Source organism: Aspergillus pseudodeflectus (genome assembly GCF_044049435.1).
Source record: "Aspergillus pseudodeflectus strain CBS 756.74 chromosome Unknown BJX68scaffold_1, whole genome shotgun sequence".
NCBI classification, from domain to species: domain Eukaryota; kingdom Fungi; phylum Ascomycota; class Eurotiomycetes; order Eurotiales; family Aspergillaceae; genus Aspergillus; species Aspergillus pseudodeflectus.
In genome coordinates, this window is record NW_027263777.1 from 1385889 (window position 1) to 1400781 (window position 14893).

The window sequence follows — 14893 nt, forward strand, 5'->3', positions numbered from 1 at the left end:
GGATTAGATGGGAGATGATGGTTCAGTGGTGTCTTCTTGGAGGGGAAAAAAAGTTCTGTTCTTCTTTTCGGATTATTATAATGACAGACATAGGGCATGATTAAATAGGGTATTTCGGGTTCTCCGTTTTGGTTACAAATTCTGACTCTTGGTCATATTTATTACGTTAGGATCATCACCTCTCCATGCCAATATTTGATACAAACACTAGAGAAACGATTGGGTATTCTTCTCCAATAAGCACTGTATACTATAAAACAAACCAAATCCTCAACTCCAGCAAAAAGGGTATGATATGATACAGCTCTGAAGCGCACCCGCCCAGTGTACAGAAAAACAAAATGCTTCCAAACTTCCAGCAGTCATGGCGTCCAGTAGTCCAAAGGTCCAGTACTCCAACCTTCAGAGTTCAAAAGTCCAGTTTGATCCGAAATAATCTCTCTCAGTCGACAAGCGGGCTCCCCACAGCGGGCTTAAACGCCAAACTCTTGCGTCGCGCAGCCTCCAACTTGGCTTTCAACCGCTGCGACGTCTCCTCGTCCGCAGGCCCGGATTTCGAAAACAGACCTTGTTGCGTCTGCTTCGGCGGGCACGTCTGCTGGACGAGCTTCGAGTGCTGCGAGAGGTAGAACGGTGTTGCGGGAGACATGCCAATGTTATCCATATTGTAGCCCAATGAGGCAGCACTGGGTGTTTTGGGAGTCTGCCAGAATTTGTAGTCCGGTTCGCGTTTTCGGATGGTGGTTTGCGGAGTGGAGGGGGCGGATCGGTCGTTGTTGCGGGAGGCGGGCGTTGTGCTTCGAACGACGTTGCGAGCGGCTTCGGATTGGCGGCGGTTTGAAGATGAGGTGCTGGGCACAGTGTTCTTGACGAGGGTGCCGTTGACATTGGCGAGTGCTCGGGGTTCCATGCTCTTGCGTCGCTTGGCGCCGCCGCGGGGAATGATGGAGCTGTCGACCGCGTACGGGGTCTCGTCAAGCCATTTGTTTTCGCGTTCACAGCTGTGTTATGTTAGCTACTACGTTCTTTTTGGAATAGTAAGGGCTGCTTACTCAAGAACCCAGCCGACTCCCACACACTTCACCAACCCAGCCGCCGCCCTAACCTTTTCCAAAGTACGGACGCCACCATCCTTGAAGACCACATGAGTGATCCCGACTCTGCCTTCTTTCGGCTCCGCAGTCTCCTCCGGAGATAGACTGGCACGCGGGTTCCATGACCAGTTCTTAACACATCTGGCTCCCATCTCCTGCAACGCTTCGATGAAGAGGCCGCTAGCGTCTTCACCTTCCGTGGTATGAACATCTACGTATACGACAGCCCCACGAAGGCAGTAGTTGTAGGCGGCAACTTGTTTGCGAGGCGTTTTCGAGGGGCTGGCCGAGCGAGACGGTGTTCTAGATCGCGGCCGCTGAGGCTCAGCAGGTTTGCTCAAAGACTCTCGAGCTTGTTTCCGAACAGACCCTTCTTGAAGCCTGGGTGATTTGCGTGGAGGTGAGTCGGGAACAATTTGTCCTGGCGGAGGCAGCACGAAGTTCCGCAGTCTGGGAGAAGATCGAACAGGAGAAGTGATTGAAAGAGAGCGTCCACGTTTTCGGCAGATCTTCAACGGTGAGATCTCGCCCTCAGGCTTCAAGGGCACCTTGGACACGGTGTGGAAAGTTTGCATGCTGAGCGGGGGATTCCCAAGTGGGGTAGCGGGAGCTGGAGATTGGATGACCTCGTTCTCCTTTTCGTCTTCTGGGTCCTCAAGTGTAGGATAGACTGCAGGTGCATCTTCTGCTGGCTCGTCCCTGGTTTCTTCGAAGACCTTTGGGCTAGACAGAGTTTCGGGTGTTATTTCCCCCATTGGCTCCCTCACAGGTGTCTCTGATTGGACATCCGCATCCATCACCGGCTCTTCCTCGTCTTCGTGAATCTCAGGGCTTGCGACAGGAACTGGAGCGGAGAAAACTCGATTCCGTGAAGGAGTCATCCGTGGGAGTGTTGGGGCGTTGGCGAAGATATCTGTGGCGCGGGCCCGAGGAGTAACACTAGAAACAAGAGAAACGTCACTGCGCCTTCCAGCAAGGGAGAAAACGCCTCGACGGCGAGGACGTCTTTCCTCGTTCTTCGCAGGGCTACTCGCTTTCCATTGGCTCAGTTGCTCAGCTAGCAATGTGAAGCGTGGTCCTCGGTTGGGTGCTGCTTGAGGTACTTCCTTCTGAGGGATCCGAGCACCGTGTTCTGAGAATGGCTCCTGAACAGACTTGGCCGGGGAGGAATCTCGAGTCTCCGATGGTACATCTGGAGAGGTGATTTCTGTCTCTACCACAGGAGACGTGGGAATTTCAAGTACATCAGCAAGTGGTAGAGTTGGGGCCCAATGAGTCAAGAGAAAGTTGACAAATGGAGTGTCTGCGACTTCCTCAACCTCGTAGGGCTGTACTGGGCCAGAACTCATCAAATCTCCTTCAACAGCTTCATGAGGTGTGGTCTCGGTCTCAATGTTTTCGCGATAAGTGGACATCTCAAGCTCAGCGAGCTCTTCGTCCTCAGATGGCGTGGGATCATCAGCCGCTTCCTCTTCCACCATTGGAGCTTCTTTGTCGAGAGTTTCTTTCGTCCGGCACTCAGTGAAGACATCCTCTAGCACATCAAAGGCGGTAAATGTGAAGGTCGAGGTTCGCACGCTGCATGCTTCAGGGATTGGCTCCGGCAGATTCGTTGTGTGTTCGTTCTCTTCAGAGCCTTCTTCCTGATCGAATTCCTCTGCGTAGGTATTTTCCGGCGCCGGTCCATATTTCTCTTCCTCAACATCGTCCTCAACGGAGGCCATGTGCAAATCATCCACCCCGGGCTCATCAGCGGCTTCGGCATAGTCCTCCATATCGTCTTCATCCTGAGTAAGATCCTCCACCTGGAGAGGCGCGACGTCGTCATCAAGAACATTCTCTTGATCCTCGTCTTCACCAGATCCTGCAGAATAAGACTGAGCATCTTCATCCTGTGAATACTCATTGTGTGAATGGACAGGGCTTTCTTGATGTAGGGTGTCCACATCATACTCTTCAGAAGCTGCCCGCTCCTCTTCCTGTTCCTCCTCGTCAAAATTGATCGGCTCACCCATGTTCTGAGCTCGAAGCGGCGACTGGTCATACATCGATACTGTCTCATCGTCGCTATCGTCTTGTATCCGAGTCTCTTTGGCTAATGAAGACGGCATACGCGTCATAGAGCTCTTGAATGGGGTAACGACCTTCCGCGCAGGGCTCATAAGCAGACTGGTCTTGAAAGGTGTCGAGGCTTGTTGTTGCGGTTGTTGAGATGAAGAAAAAGAGGCGCCAAAGATACCTTTCTTAGGGGACGTTTTGAGAGGTGAATCGCGTGCAGGAGTGAAATTCGGCTGCGACGGAACTCTAGTCCCATCAGGAAGAAAGAGGCTTCCTCGCGCTGGTGTTCCTAGTTTAGCCTTCTTCGGAGACAATCTGAGCGGGGAATTCTGTGCCTGAGGAGATTCTGGACGAGTCAAATGGTTTGTGCTTTCATGGAATGATAATCCAGCGCGCTTGGGGGTCTCCTTTAGTGTGAAATGGAAAGGCGACGGGGGAGGCCGACGAGCAGGACTTGACATGAACTGCGAGTCGCCAAAATCAAATAACTTTGGGGGTGGCAGATTCGGTTCTCCATTTTCATCAAGTGCCTTGGACGGTTTGCTCGGGGTGAAATTTATCCTTCGCACTGGTGAGTTGAGAGCCGTGTTCACTGCGTGTTTCTCTGGCGAATGAACCACCAGCTTGATAGCATCTTTCGCTCCACTCAGTTCATCCTCCCCGTCAGAACTTGCGTACGCAGAGATCGCCTTTGCAACCTGTGTAGCTTTCTTCGGCGACAGAGGCTTAGCGCCGTCCTTTTTGGCTGCAGCAGGTTTCCGACCCCTCGTTGATGCCGCGGGAGCCTTGCGAACTGGTTTCGCTCCAAGCCCATCCTGGTCTTTTGCAACAATTGTCCCCCTCCGTCGCCGAGTCGGAAGAGTAGGCTCGTTCGTCTCCTCATCGGACTCTGATAAGTCCAACTCCGAAAGTTCCTGGAACGTGACGGTCTTCTTCTTCTTCGCCGGACCTCGAACCATAGTCGAGCCAGTTTTGATGAAGATCTCCGCAGGTCCCTGAGATGACGAAAAATCGTCGCTATCTCCCGTCTGCGCATTCCGTCGCGTGTTCTCCTTGAGGATATCCTCTTCAGTCGTGGATGTTTGCTTCACCGTCGTCCCCTTCGGCCGGCCTCGTGGCCTAGACGTAGTCGCAGTCGCGGTCTTCCCAGAGCTCTCCTTCGCCGCCGCCTTCGGCTTCCTCCCCGCCCTCTTCTTCGGCGCATCCGACTGAGCGAGCTCATCATCATCACCCTCGCTCTCGCTCTCTACCTCCCCAGCTGTAGCAGTAGCCTTTGGCCTCCCCCTTCCCGTCCCAGCAGAAGCCGCAGGCTTCCCTTTCGTTGCACTCGTCGTCGCCTTGCCGCGACTCTTATTATCAATAACCCCAATCTCATCATCCGTGTCTTCTTCTGATTCCCCGGAATCGTGCGCCATTGTTGTTAATGTCCGCGCATTCTTCCTCCGTGCATCCGTAGCCGCTGTTGCCGATGTCGCCCTTATGACTTTCCCTGTCTGCTTCGCTGTTGACGTCTTCGTGCTGGTGCTACCCTTTGCACGGCCACGCGTCGCGCGCTTCGGTGGGGAGGCGGGGATGACCGCTGCTCGGGCCATTGTGCAGAGCGGGATCTGCCAAGGACGCAATGTATGATTCTCGTCTCGTCTTAGTCCAGATGGGCGTGAATGTGTGTCCGTGTATCCGTGTTTAGTCGCAAATGACAAAGTCCGCAGTCCAGTCTCTCATCTTGCGGCGCGTGTCCTGGCTGCGAGATCCCTGTCGCCGGTTCGTAGTCCGATAAGCGATTCCGGCGCGGTTGATTATAATTCCTAATGGCCGTCACAAATGTCAGTATTATTGTCGTCTGTCGTCTGTTGTCGTTAAAGATGACGACCTTGGCTGCAGGGTGGTTGGTTCGGCCCGATGTCGTGCTGTTTGTCGTGCGGGTTGCCTGATACGGACAGTCACGTGTATGGTTGTCTATGGCAACGGGCAGGCGGGGCATTATTTGCACAAGTGGTGTGGCCTCGGAGCATAAAATATGCACAGAATATCCGCCAAATCCCGTTTCGAAACGTGCTATTGTTGATTTTGCTCATTACTGGCCATATTCGTTTCCATGAGTCTGGAGCTTCTTGAAGTGAAGACAGTACTGTCATGCCAGTCCAATCCACTTCTCTCATGTTGTCCCCACGTATCGAGACCAGCCCTACTCCCTTGTGATCCGTGCCATCGAATATATATTTGGGTACCATGACTTATCTGGTGTCAGCTTTTATAGCCCAGATTGTTATAGTTTAAGATTTGCCTGGTTATCTAGCGTAGCAATACCTGTTGAGGAGCACTATTCAATGGTTGGGTATATTTGGAGGTTTATATAAGCTGCACTATTTGACCGTCACATCAAGAGAGCAGAAGTAAAGGAAAGAAAATTGAACGAGTCAAGTGACCAAAAGAAAGTATCTGACCAGTAAGCATATAAAAAGATGCCAATATAAGTATCAAAATGTCGACCCCGAAATAGGAGTCCATATATACATGAAAAAGTATATCACGTCGAGTAATCCAACATCAAAAGCCCTAAACCATCGTGAAGATAGCCACACTCGCAACAACAACGGTCGACAAAACCGTCGGGAAAACACCAGCAGCCGCGTTCCCCTGCGTATCCAAAATCAAAGCTGGCTGGACATCTCCAGGGTCGGTGCTGTTTGTCGTTCCATCCCAGCAGTACCGATCGAAGCACTGAGTGCAGATCTCAGGAACCTGCTCGCCAGTCCGGTCGAAGGAGCGCGAGAGGATCGCGCATCCAACGCACGCGGACCAGTTGCTGTCTCCGGTGCTGTTGCCCATGGTCACGACGTCGTAGCCGTTCTGGATAGCTCCGTCACGCTGCTCTTCCGAGTAGGTGGGGTCGAAGGTTGAGAAATTGGAGTTGTAGCTGTACGGGTTGTTGGGGAGGTAGACGACCAAGGGAGCGGTGGTGTTGGAGCTGTCGCAGCCGAAGAAAGTAGGGCGGCGGGTGAGGTTCAGGTTGATGAAGGAGTTGACGTCGGGGACCGCGGGAAATTCGGTGCCGTTACCGATTCCGGTGGAGTTTAGGGAACGCTCGTACGTGGCGACCATGGCGGTGCCGTTGGGCCAGTTGTAGTTGGTATCAGCCGAGGAGTCGACGGCAAAGATCACGTCGACATGACGAGAAGGCTGGATCAACGGGTGCAGAGGAATGTTCTGGAGATCCTCACCACCATCCACGACGTCGAGTATCGGCTCGTCGGCGTACGGGGAGAGCTCTGGCAGCCAGCCGTAAAACGGATTGGGTGAGTACACGGCAATGTCGTTGTTGTCCTCGCCAATGGACTCAAGAATGCTCGAGAAGGCTTCTCTGATGAAGTCTGGCAAGCCGGTGTTGTTGACTTGAAGGAGGAATTGGTTGAACAAACTGGACGAAGTTCCCATGACAAAGCCGGCGTTGTCGAAGCCACGAACACAGCTTTCGTTTCTTGGGAGCGATCCATTGACAAAGCGCGAGCCAATGTACTCCAATGGTACGAATCCAAAAATGGTAGGATCGAAGCTGCCAAACTCCCACGGGTTAAACTCATAGACTGTGGCATTACTGCTGACCACAAGCTCGTCAGGGAAACGGCCATCTGCAACCAGAATGGGCAGGGGCATGTTTGCATCTTGGAAGTCATCGGACAGAGCGATGGACGACCAGGTGAAGCTCGGGCCGCCGCTTGGGGCATTGATCAGTTGATAAGAGAGAGCACGGCCCCTGAAAGGTCAGTACAAGGTGGCAGCAAGAGGAGAAATGGGGTCCATACCAATAATCTGTGATTGAAGTCTCATACCCAGCATCTCCCTTGTCCTGAACCGCATTGTAGATATCTCTGTAATAGCCGACCGAATCAAAGAGCTGGATACCGCCCTCATCAGGGCCTTCAAAGATGGAGTTTTGGAACTGCCACACCTCTCCATCATCGTACGTCTGCAGCGAGTCAATGGTGGAGAAGTTGTTGATATATATAGAGCCGACAAGCCAGCCACCACCGCTAAGACCGGCAAGGTAGGTCGCCGACTGCAGCAAACCTCCGAGCTGCCCTTGGCTGGTCGAGTTCTCCGTGCGGTTGTCGAAAGCCTTGATCGCTCCAGCGCCGTTCATCAAAGCACGGTATCCACCACCAGAGACCGCAATACCGATGTTGGGCAGATCGGAAGAGTTGCTGGAAACCCGGTCAAGATACGCGACGGCGTCAAAGTTATTGATCGAGACATGGCCGAAGAAATCTCTCAAAGCAGATTCGGTCTTCCCGCGACGAGTCTCGAGCCATGAGGTCTCATTCTGTGAAAGAGTTGCACCGAGACGGATTTCGGGGCGATTGGCAGGGCAGCTAACATTGGCGGGCACGTATCCGTCCGGAGCATTCGGAAACGATCGCTGCACTGGAGTTACGTCTCGGATGGCGTCGGTAGGGTTTGATGCCGCAACTAAAGGAGACCGAAGAAGGTTAGAACTCAGGGAAACACGCGACGGGCCGGAAGCGAAGCATACTGGAAAGCAAGCCTGCCAAAGCAAGCGTTGTTGTGGTCTTCATCTTGCTGCGCGAAACGCTTCTCACGCGCACTTGGAGCGAGAGAGCAGGATGCTCAAGAGAGAAATCGGTCTTGTTCTCTCAGGACAGAGACCGAGGTCTGACAAGGGCAGCCCAGCCCAAATTTAAGGCAAAGGGGCTTCAATCTCACGGAGTAGCAAAGTCGACCACGGATCTTCGATTGACGCCAATGGCGACCCGTCGTTCCCAAAGTCGGCCCACTCTCTGTCAACTCAAAGCACGCTGGGCGCTCTTGGCTTCCAAGATCCGTTAGCACCATGATATCATGAAGCAGGGAGTTCCGGCATTCCCGCAGCCCTTGCTGGTCGTTGTGGCGGGACAAAGTGGATTGACATTGGATGTCCACTGGCGTCGATCGCGTTCACGAATCAGCGGAGAGAGTTTGCACCGCCGATCCGCCGAATAGCTCATCACATTGAGAAGAACGTGGCTTGGACTTGCACGCTGGCTAAGCAACAGGGCTGACGGTGCATTGTCCATTGCGGTGAGCCATGGGACGCCAGGCTGCAGAATAACTTTTCAAACGAGTGGAACGAAGAACTGCGAGCTTGTGGGTCGGCTGGAATTTTGGATCGGAAACGAGACTGCAGCAAGACGCAGAGATCGAGAGTTATGCAGATTCAGCAATTGCATTACTTGTCACAACAACTCACGGAATCCACCCTCCGTAACTCCGTTGTTCCCTTGATGATTTCAACAGTCGATACCTGAGTTCCAACCTCGGTAGGATGGGCAGACACGAAACCGAGATTGTGCGACAAAATCGGAGCTGAGCTTTGAGACTCGGGACTGCAGGGCTGAGGCCAGCTGACATGGCTGTGCAACACTGGTGTTGTCCCCTGGGCCGGCTCCGGATCACCTTTGTCATCTCCGGCCAAGGCACGCTTGCAACCCAGGCTTTGTCGGATTGAGTATGATGATGCGGTCGAGATTCGATCAATTCTCGTTGGTCCTGGACGTGAGGGGCCTGCAACTGGGATTTCGGTTCGATTCCATGTCGTAGCTCGTGGCCCTTGCTTCGTCGACTTCGCTTGAAACCAAGCGGTGACAATCGACAATACTAGCCTGATTTCAAGAGTTGAAACGGACTATACTTGTTTCGACTAAAAATACTAGTAGCAGTGTTGCCGTTAAGAGAAAGATGAACATTTCCAGTGCGAGATACGGTATACGATATACGAGAACGAATAAACGAGAAATTGTCAGATTATGATATCCACAAGCATTCAAAAGGCCATATCCAACTTTGGGCTTTGAAGCCGATCTACCTTACGACGTCAGGCGAATCAACCTGTTCATACATCACATCCGTCCGCAGAGTATACTTCGTCCCCCGAAACACCGGATCCCCACCATGCATCAGCTCACTGTGCTGAAAGACCAGAACCGAGCCAGTCTTCGGGAACACTCGAACATTCCTCTCCTGCTCCTCGTACCGGGGTATAAAAGACGTCGCACCGCCCAGTAAGCCCCCGTCAAGATCCTCATTCGGAGTCCCATCGCGCCCCTCTGCTTCCCTCTCCGCCCGCTTCAACTCCTTCAGATCCTGCTCCCCATCTCCATTGAGGTATAAATGCACGGTGAAATACGACCTCTCTTTCGTCCCAGGGTCCTTGTAGTGCCCGTCCCAGTGCGGTCGGAAGTACTCGCCGCCGACATACTTGAGGAACCTCAGCCGCTCGTTGAGCCGAGTGAGCTGGTACGTGCGCTTGCGGCCCGCGAGCCCCGTCACGAGCGGTCGATTCTCCAACCGTTCAATATCGAGTTCCTGGAGGAATGGCCGGAGGCGAGCAAGGAGCTTGTCCGCGATCTCGTAGTTGTCGAGAATGATACGGCCGCAGTTGCGCGTGTCTGTGGCGAGGGCCTGGCGGCCGTTGCCGACGTTGATGAGCGCGCGCTCCCAAATACCATCGGGCGAGCTGGCTTCAGCGAAGCGGAGGAGCTCGTTGCATTCGGACTCTGTGAGGGCGTTGTCGATTACGGCTGCTAGGTACCTTTTGTATTCAGGGAGGGGCGGATCGGTTGTTGTGAAGTCGATCACTTGGCAGTGGGCGTTGGCCGGGGGTTGTGCGGGGAGGAAGTCGGGTCTCACGGTCGGTGCCATGGTTCCTGGGAAATCTGAGATTGCGCCTGTTCTTCCCTGGATGAAAGAAATAGATTGCAGTCGATGATATATGATTCAAGAGTCCAGGGAGCACCTGATGAGGCTGAGCGTGATCAGGCTGCACCGTCTAACGCCAGGCAGCAATGCGGCTGAAGAGATCGTTGTGAAGAAGGCTTGGCCCTGAAGCAATGCAAAGAAATACTAAACACGAATATCAGAGAAGATGTCCTGAGAGATTAGGGAATACGAAAGCAAATGCAACAGCGAAATAAGAGACAGATAAAAGTGAAGCTGGATCGGGAACTTACGCACTCTTGGCACCTGGTATGTCGCATGGAGTTGGTTACTGTGATACCAAACTTCTTATAAATTTCTGATTCGATACCCATACCCTAAACAAGTACAATAGCGAGTCCTCTGGTTTAGGATAGTGCTTGTCATGGACGGTAGTGGGAGAATCCGCAATGGACGCGAGGGCTAGATGACAGCCGAGGCCTATGTTTGCTGGCTTCAACTGCTGCAAAGCGCTTAATACACGGAAGATGCAATATATCTAGGTACTAATAATAGTGTATGGCTGTACTGATCCCTATATAACAGTATCCTTTTCGAACTTATGCTTATGCATACGTCTGCGTTTTGATTTATATCTTCGACTATCCTCGCTTTGCTAAATCCGAAAACTCGTGATGAAAATGGTTCAAACGCGCGCCGAGTTTGAAAAGAAAAGCCATCGCGGCGCTGTACCCCCTGTTACATGAGCCTCGCCGAGACAAGCTCTTATAACCGACAGAAACTGAGGAAGAGTTTTTCAACAAGTATGGGACAGCATTTGTCACGCCGCGTAGAATGGGCCTTTGACCCGAAAGGCTTGAAAGCAGTTCCACGGCGATGAAACAACTTACCCGATGTTTGGACAAGAGAGTATCTCATTGCCGATATCAATCCCCTACCAGCATACCAGTTTCGTCGTCTGATCACAAGCGTGGAGGGTTACTGTGCTCAGCTCGAGTGGACTACCTTGCGCCGTGTTCTTCCTCCACCTGCGGCTGATCACTTTGGCGAAATCTTCGGAGAGTTGCTCATTGACATTACGGTTCATGAGCGCCTCTTTCAGAATCCTTTCTGATATCTCGATGGAAAGTCCTGACCTGATGATCGAGGCGACCCTGAGTTTGCTCGCCGCCTAAGGCACCTTTCTGAGCGTTTCTATAAATGTGAGATTCCTCCGACTCCTGGCCCTTGCTGCCATTACTTACTGACTCTATACATAACAACCCCACAGTTTGGCGTCCTCTGGAGAATGTTGAGCCAGCGCTTGGCCAACTCGGTCGAGACGTTTCATGCACCAGACCTGGCTTTCGGGAGGAGACACGCCGAGCGTCAGGAGGCGGCTCTTCGCGGCCTCGCCGACGACATGCTGGCCAGCAATCCATTTTGCTGGCTGCTGAAGGACGCATACCAAAGCCATTCCGAGCCAGCCGAGAAGAGGCGTAAGGGGATGATTGACATCTTTCGCAAGGCCGTCAAATTCTTCAAGTCCTGTGAAACATGGCTCAACGGTCAGTCTGTCCTTTGAGGAATCGCCGCGCTAGAGATGTGTACCGTGACTGCGTGGACGAAGTTAGGTACTATCACTACTGCTGGCGACCTCGAATGGACCTATACAAGGGTCGCGATATCCTGGTTGTCGTCTAAGCAGGCCTCGCTTATGTTGACAACTACCCCTGCTTTACATGCCATCCATCAGCCCAAACAGCCGAAATCGCTGTCTCAGAGGTGATTAGTGTATATACCGGAAAGAACCAAGGACAAGCTCGACGCCGATGCAAAATCAGCTAAAGAGGAGGGTTTGGACGACCTCCAAGAAGAGGGCGAGTTCGGTGATGGGGACGAAGAATGGATGGAAAAGAAGAGTGATTAGCCTTACCGGGGCTCGTTTTTGGCACAGCACGCAGACGTCAAGTGTGACTGTTTCTTTGCTTGTCTGTTAGTGCAATTTGATTCCCGGTACTTCAGTAATGATTCACCTAGTCACGTTCCATGCTTCAGAGTAGTGCTGCGCAGTCGAAGATGGTTGTCTCTCACGATGCTTGAAAATCATCTTGGAGTGTATCCGGTGCTGTCTCATGTTTCTGAAGAAGTTGATGCATCCTAGGTCGGAGCCTTACACCGCACGAACGCTCCGCAGGTTATACCCGAATCGTGGCAGACCGTGGAGTACGGGAGCAATGCTCTCAAGCAGACGTAGAATTAGGTATACTTTGTCTACCGTGGCTTAGGCCTGGATGAAATATCCGACTGTCGTTTCGCTTTGCGCTCTCTCCTGCGGTAGATGGTGTTGATTCTGCGAGTTGCGGTGTTGGTGGAGATACCGGTGTGTGGCTCAGTGGATTTTAGGTTTGGGAAAGACGCCACGGGTACTATTTGTGTTGGCTTTGGAAAAAGGTAAGCAGGTCTGGTTCAAAGGTTTTGCAGAGCAGAGGTGTCTCAGTTAACTCGCCGTTATCTTGCCCGAACCCAGCTCAGATTCCTGAATGGCTGGCCTCGCAGCAGGTCACTAATAGATCGAAAACAGTACTATACCTGTACCTGGCAAGTGATGATTGAGCTCGGAGAAACGACGAGGCCAAGGAAAGGTTATCGGCTTCCAATAACGGCTTTCGCACAAGATTAGGCATGGCGAATCTGTCTCCATTAGCGCGTGTTGCCACCTGCTCCGCCAGGTAAACATCTCAAGAAGGGAAAGCTGAGTTTTGATATTATAAAACTATGATATGGAGAGGTCAGACAGCTGGAGATGCTGTGTGTGTTACGTTGTGGTGAAGGGGTTTTACGTGGATGGGGGGTGTTTACCTCCCTCGTCATGGGCATTTGCGCATATTTATCGTACCCAACACAAATCTTCAAATACTCTCCTTATTTCTCACTTTTTTTTTTGTTTCCCTTGTAAAGTGCTTAGGTACCACACCTCTCTTTCTTCAGATTGCCTCTTCTTCTTTCCCCGAAACTTCGAAGCACCAAACTCAAAGTTAACTTGATTCTAATCACCAATCGTCAATCTTATCAACATATGGGCCGCCGTTCGAAAGCGAAACTGCTCGAGGAGCAGGAAACTGAAATCCAGGAGCGACTCATGTACTTAGAGAAAGTCCAGCAGCTTGCTAAGCTTCGATCTGGGTAAGTAATATTCTGCATATCAGTTAAGATCTACTAACTATTGGTAATGAATAGCCCCCGTACAATTTGTGATTGTCCCAACCATGACTCCTACCGTATGTGGTGCCCGACAGGCGATATTGTAAGTATCCCTTTTCTTCCCATTATCTGGACAAGAAGTAACTAGAAATAGGCGATCCCCAAGTGTGAAAAGCGTTGTCCATTCTGTACTTTCGAAGCGTACTTGTTCGCCCCTTGCAGAATACTTCTATCGACTTTTTGTTGCTCTAATCTGATCCTTTTATACACCCGGGAAGTGCAATCAAAAATGGCATCTATGAAGATATCATCTACGCGAAGAGTACCTTCAAGACTCTTACTTGAGTTTCTGTCAAAGTTCGCAGCCTTGAGTGGCTCGGGGTAATTACACTCATTTTTTGACCTGCGAGATATTGACCATATAGAAAAAGAGCTCGCTCTAATACACACCGAGTACATATAAGAAAATGTCAGGAATAACCTCGGGTCCGGAAAAAGCGATGCTTTTCCGGTGAGTCTTGCGTCAAGAGGAACGGAAATGCACCGAGTGCGCATGCGGGGTAGTATGGGGTATATCACTCCTCCATACCAGGAGAAGCCATTTCCAAGCGTCCTTTTTCTTCTCCATTCAAGCTATACTCATACCCGCAGCGTACGAGTATCCTTAACTACACATATAGGCCCCAAACTCATCCACCATGGCCCCAACAACCCTATCCGACATCCAACAAACACCTCTTCCCACACCTACAAAACAGCTCAACCCAACCGCATCCGACACAGATGCAAACACACGCACTCGTCCCAACAACCCCTCGCAAGTCCAAGTCCTCGGCAAGACAAAGTCAGGCAAGACCCTCAAAGTCCGCAGCTACCCGGTCTTCGACAACCTCGAGGATGAGCGCCTCTACCGCAAGCAGCACCTCGCCGCTGCGTTCCGCGTCTTTGCCGATAGAGGATTCGATGAAGGTGTTGCGGGGCACATCTCGGTGAGAGATCCGATTTTGACGGATCATTTTTGTACGTCGCCCTTCTTTTCTCCATGTACAGCGAGCAAGATAGAAAGATTAACAGTACGCTTTCCAGGGATAAACCCGCTCTCCGCCCACTTTTCGCTAATAAAAGTCTCGGACCTAATCCTCGTCGACGAGTCCGGCGCCGTCGTCGAAGGCAACGAACCCATCAACCTCCCGGCCTTTGCAATCCACAGCGAAATCCACAAAGCCCGACCAGACGTCAACGCCGCCTGTCACGCACACAGCGTCGCGGGCAAAGCCTTTGCATGTTTCGGACGCGAGCTCGAAATGCTCACGCAGGATTCGCTGCGTTTCTACAAATCCCATGCCGTCTACCGCGAGTTCCGCGGGGTGATTACGGACGGCGAGGAGGGGCGACGCATCGCCGCTGCGCTGGGGAATGGGAAGGCGGCGATTTTGCAGAATCATGGGCTGTTGACGGTCGGTGGGAGTGTGGATGAGGCAGCGTTTTGGTTTATCAGTCTTGATAAGACGTGTCAGGCGCAGCTGCTGGCGGATGCGGCGGCCGCCGGTGGGTATAAGAAGATTATTATTGATGATGACGAGGCGGCGTATACGGCTACTCAGGTTGGGGGGCCTGAGAAGGGGTGGTTGGCTTTCCAGCCGTATTATGATGAGCAGCTTGCGAAGACGAAGGGGGAGTTTTTGCTGTAAGTATTGATATCAGTTGGCTATGATCATAAAGAGACAGATTGCTATCTTTTGGGAACTATTACTTGGCACCAAGTATGACATGAGTTGTCCTCATAAATCCCAGCGAAAATGAGGTCTCCTTGACCCACTGCACAAGCCCAATGAAATGAAGGCTGA

General features: G+C 52.0%; 4 protein-coding genes across 4 annotated transcripts; 1 reads left to right on the forward strand and 3 right to left on the reverse strand.

Moving 5' to 3' along the window:
• Nucleotides 1-200: 200 nt before the first annotated feature.
• BJX68DRAFT_12109 (uncharacterized protein) lies at nt 201-5014 on the reverse strand. Its single transcript, XM_071036123.1, has 2 exons — nt 1053-5014; nt 201-1001 (listed from the first exon to the last, which is right to left on the reverse strand). The coding sequence occupies exons 1-2, from the start codon at nt 4742-4744 to the stop codon at nt 443-445; spliced, it is 4251 nt and encodes a 1416-aa protein (XP_070905896.1). The 5' UTR covers nt 4745-5014; the 3' UTR covers nt 201-442.
• A 446-nt stretch (nt 5015-5460) lies between these two features.
• BJX68DRAFT_12131 (lysophospholipase family protein) lies at nt 5461-7859 on the reverse strand. The gene is made up of 3 exons (XM_071036125.1): nt 7684-7859; nt 6956-7619; nt 5461-6906 (listed from the first exon to the last, which is right to left on the reverse strand). The coding sequence occupies exons 1-3, from the start codon at nt 7724-7726 to the stop codon at nt 5709-5711; spliced, it is 1905 nt and encodes a 634-aa protein (XP_070905897.1). The 5' UTR covers nt 7727-7859; the 3' UTR covers nt 5461-5708.
• A 951-nt stretch (nt 7860-8810) lies between these two features.
• Nucleotides 8811-10020, reverse strand: BJX68DRAFT_12117 (uncharacterized protein). Its single transcript, XM_071036124.1, has one exon. The coding sequence runs from the start codon at nt 9846-9848 to the stop codon at nt 9009-9011; it is 840 nt and encodes a 279-aa protein (XP_070905898.1). The 5' UTR covers nt 9849-10020; the 3' UTR covers nt 8811-9008.
• A 3091-nt stretch (nt 10021-13111) lies between these two features.
• On the forward strand, nt 13112-14737 carry BJX68DRAFT_273907 (class II aldolase/adducin family protein; the record flags this gene model as incomplete). The annotated part of the gene is made up of 4 exons (XM_071047558.1): nt 13112-13123; nt 13611-13698; nt 13830-14066; nt 14133-14737. 4 exons carry the CDS (start codon nt 13112-13114, stop codon nt 14735-14737), a joined length of 942 nt encoding a protein of 313 aa, XP_070905899.1.
• Nucleotides 14738-14893: the final 156 nt, after the last annotated feature.

Coding starts and splice junctions, on each gene's coding strand:
- BJX68DRAFT_12109 (XM_071036123.1), bottom strand. CDS start 4,744: ATGGCCCGAGCAGCGGTCATCCCCGCCTCCCCACCGAAGCGCGCGACG. Junction 1,002..1,052: donor GGAGTCGGCTGGGTTCTTGA/GTAAGCAGCCCT, acceptor AACATAACACAG/CTGTGAACGCGAAAACAAAT.
- BJX68DRAFT_12131 (XM_071036125.1), bottom strand. CDS start 7,726: ATGAAGACCACAACAACGCTTGCTTTGGCAGGCTTGCTTTCCA. Junction 7,620..7,683: donor TTTGGCAGGCTTGCTTTCCA/GTATGCTTCGCT, acceptor GGTCTCCTTTAG/TTGCGGCATCAAACCCTACC. Junction 6,907..6,955: donor ACTTCAATCACAGATTATTG/GTATGGACCCCA, acceptor CTGACCTTTCAG/GGGCCGTGCTCTCTCTTATC.
- BJX68DRAFT_12117 (XM_071036124.1), bottom strand. CDS start 9,848: ATGGCACCGACCGTGAGACCCGACTTCCTCCCCGCACAACCCCCGGCC.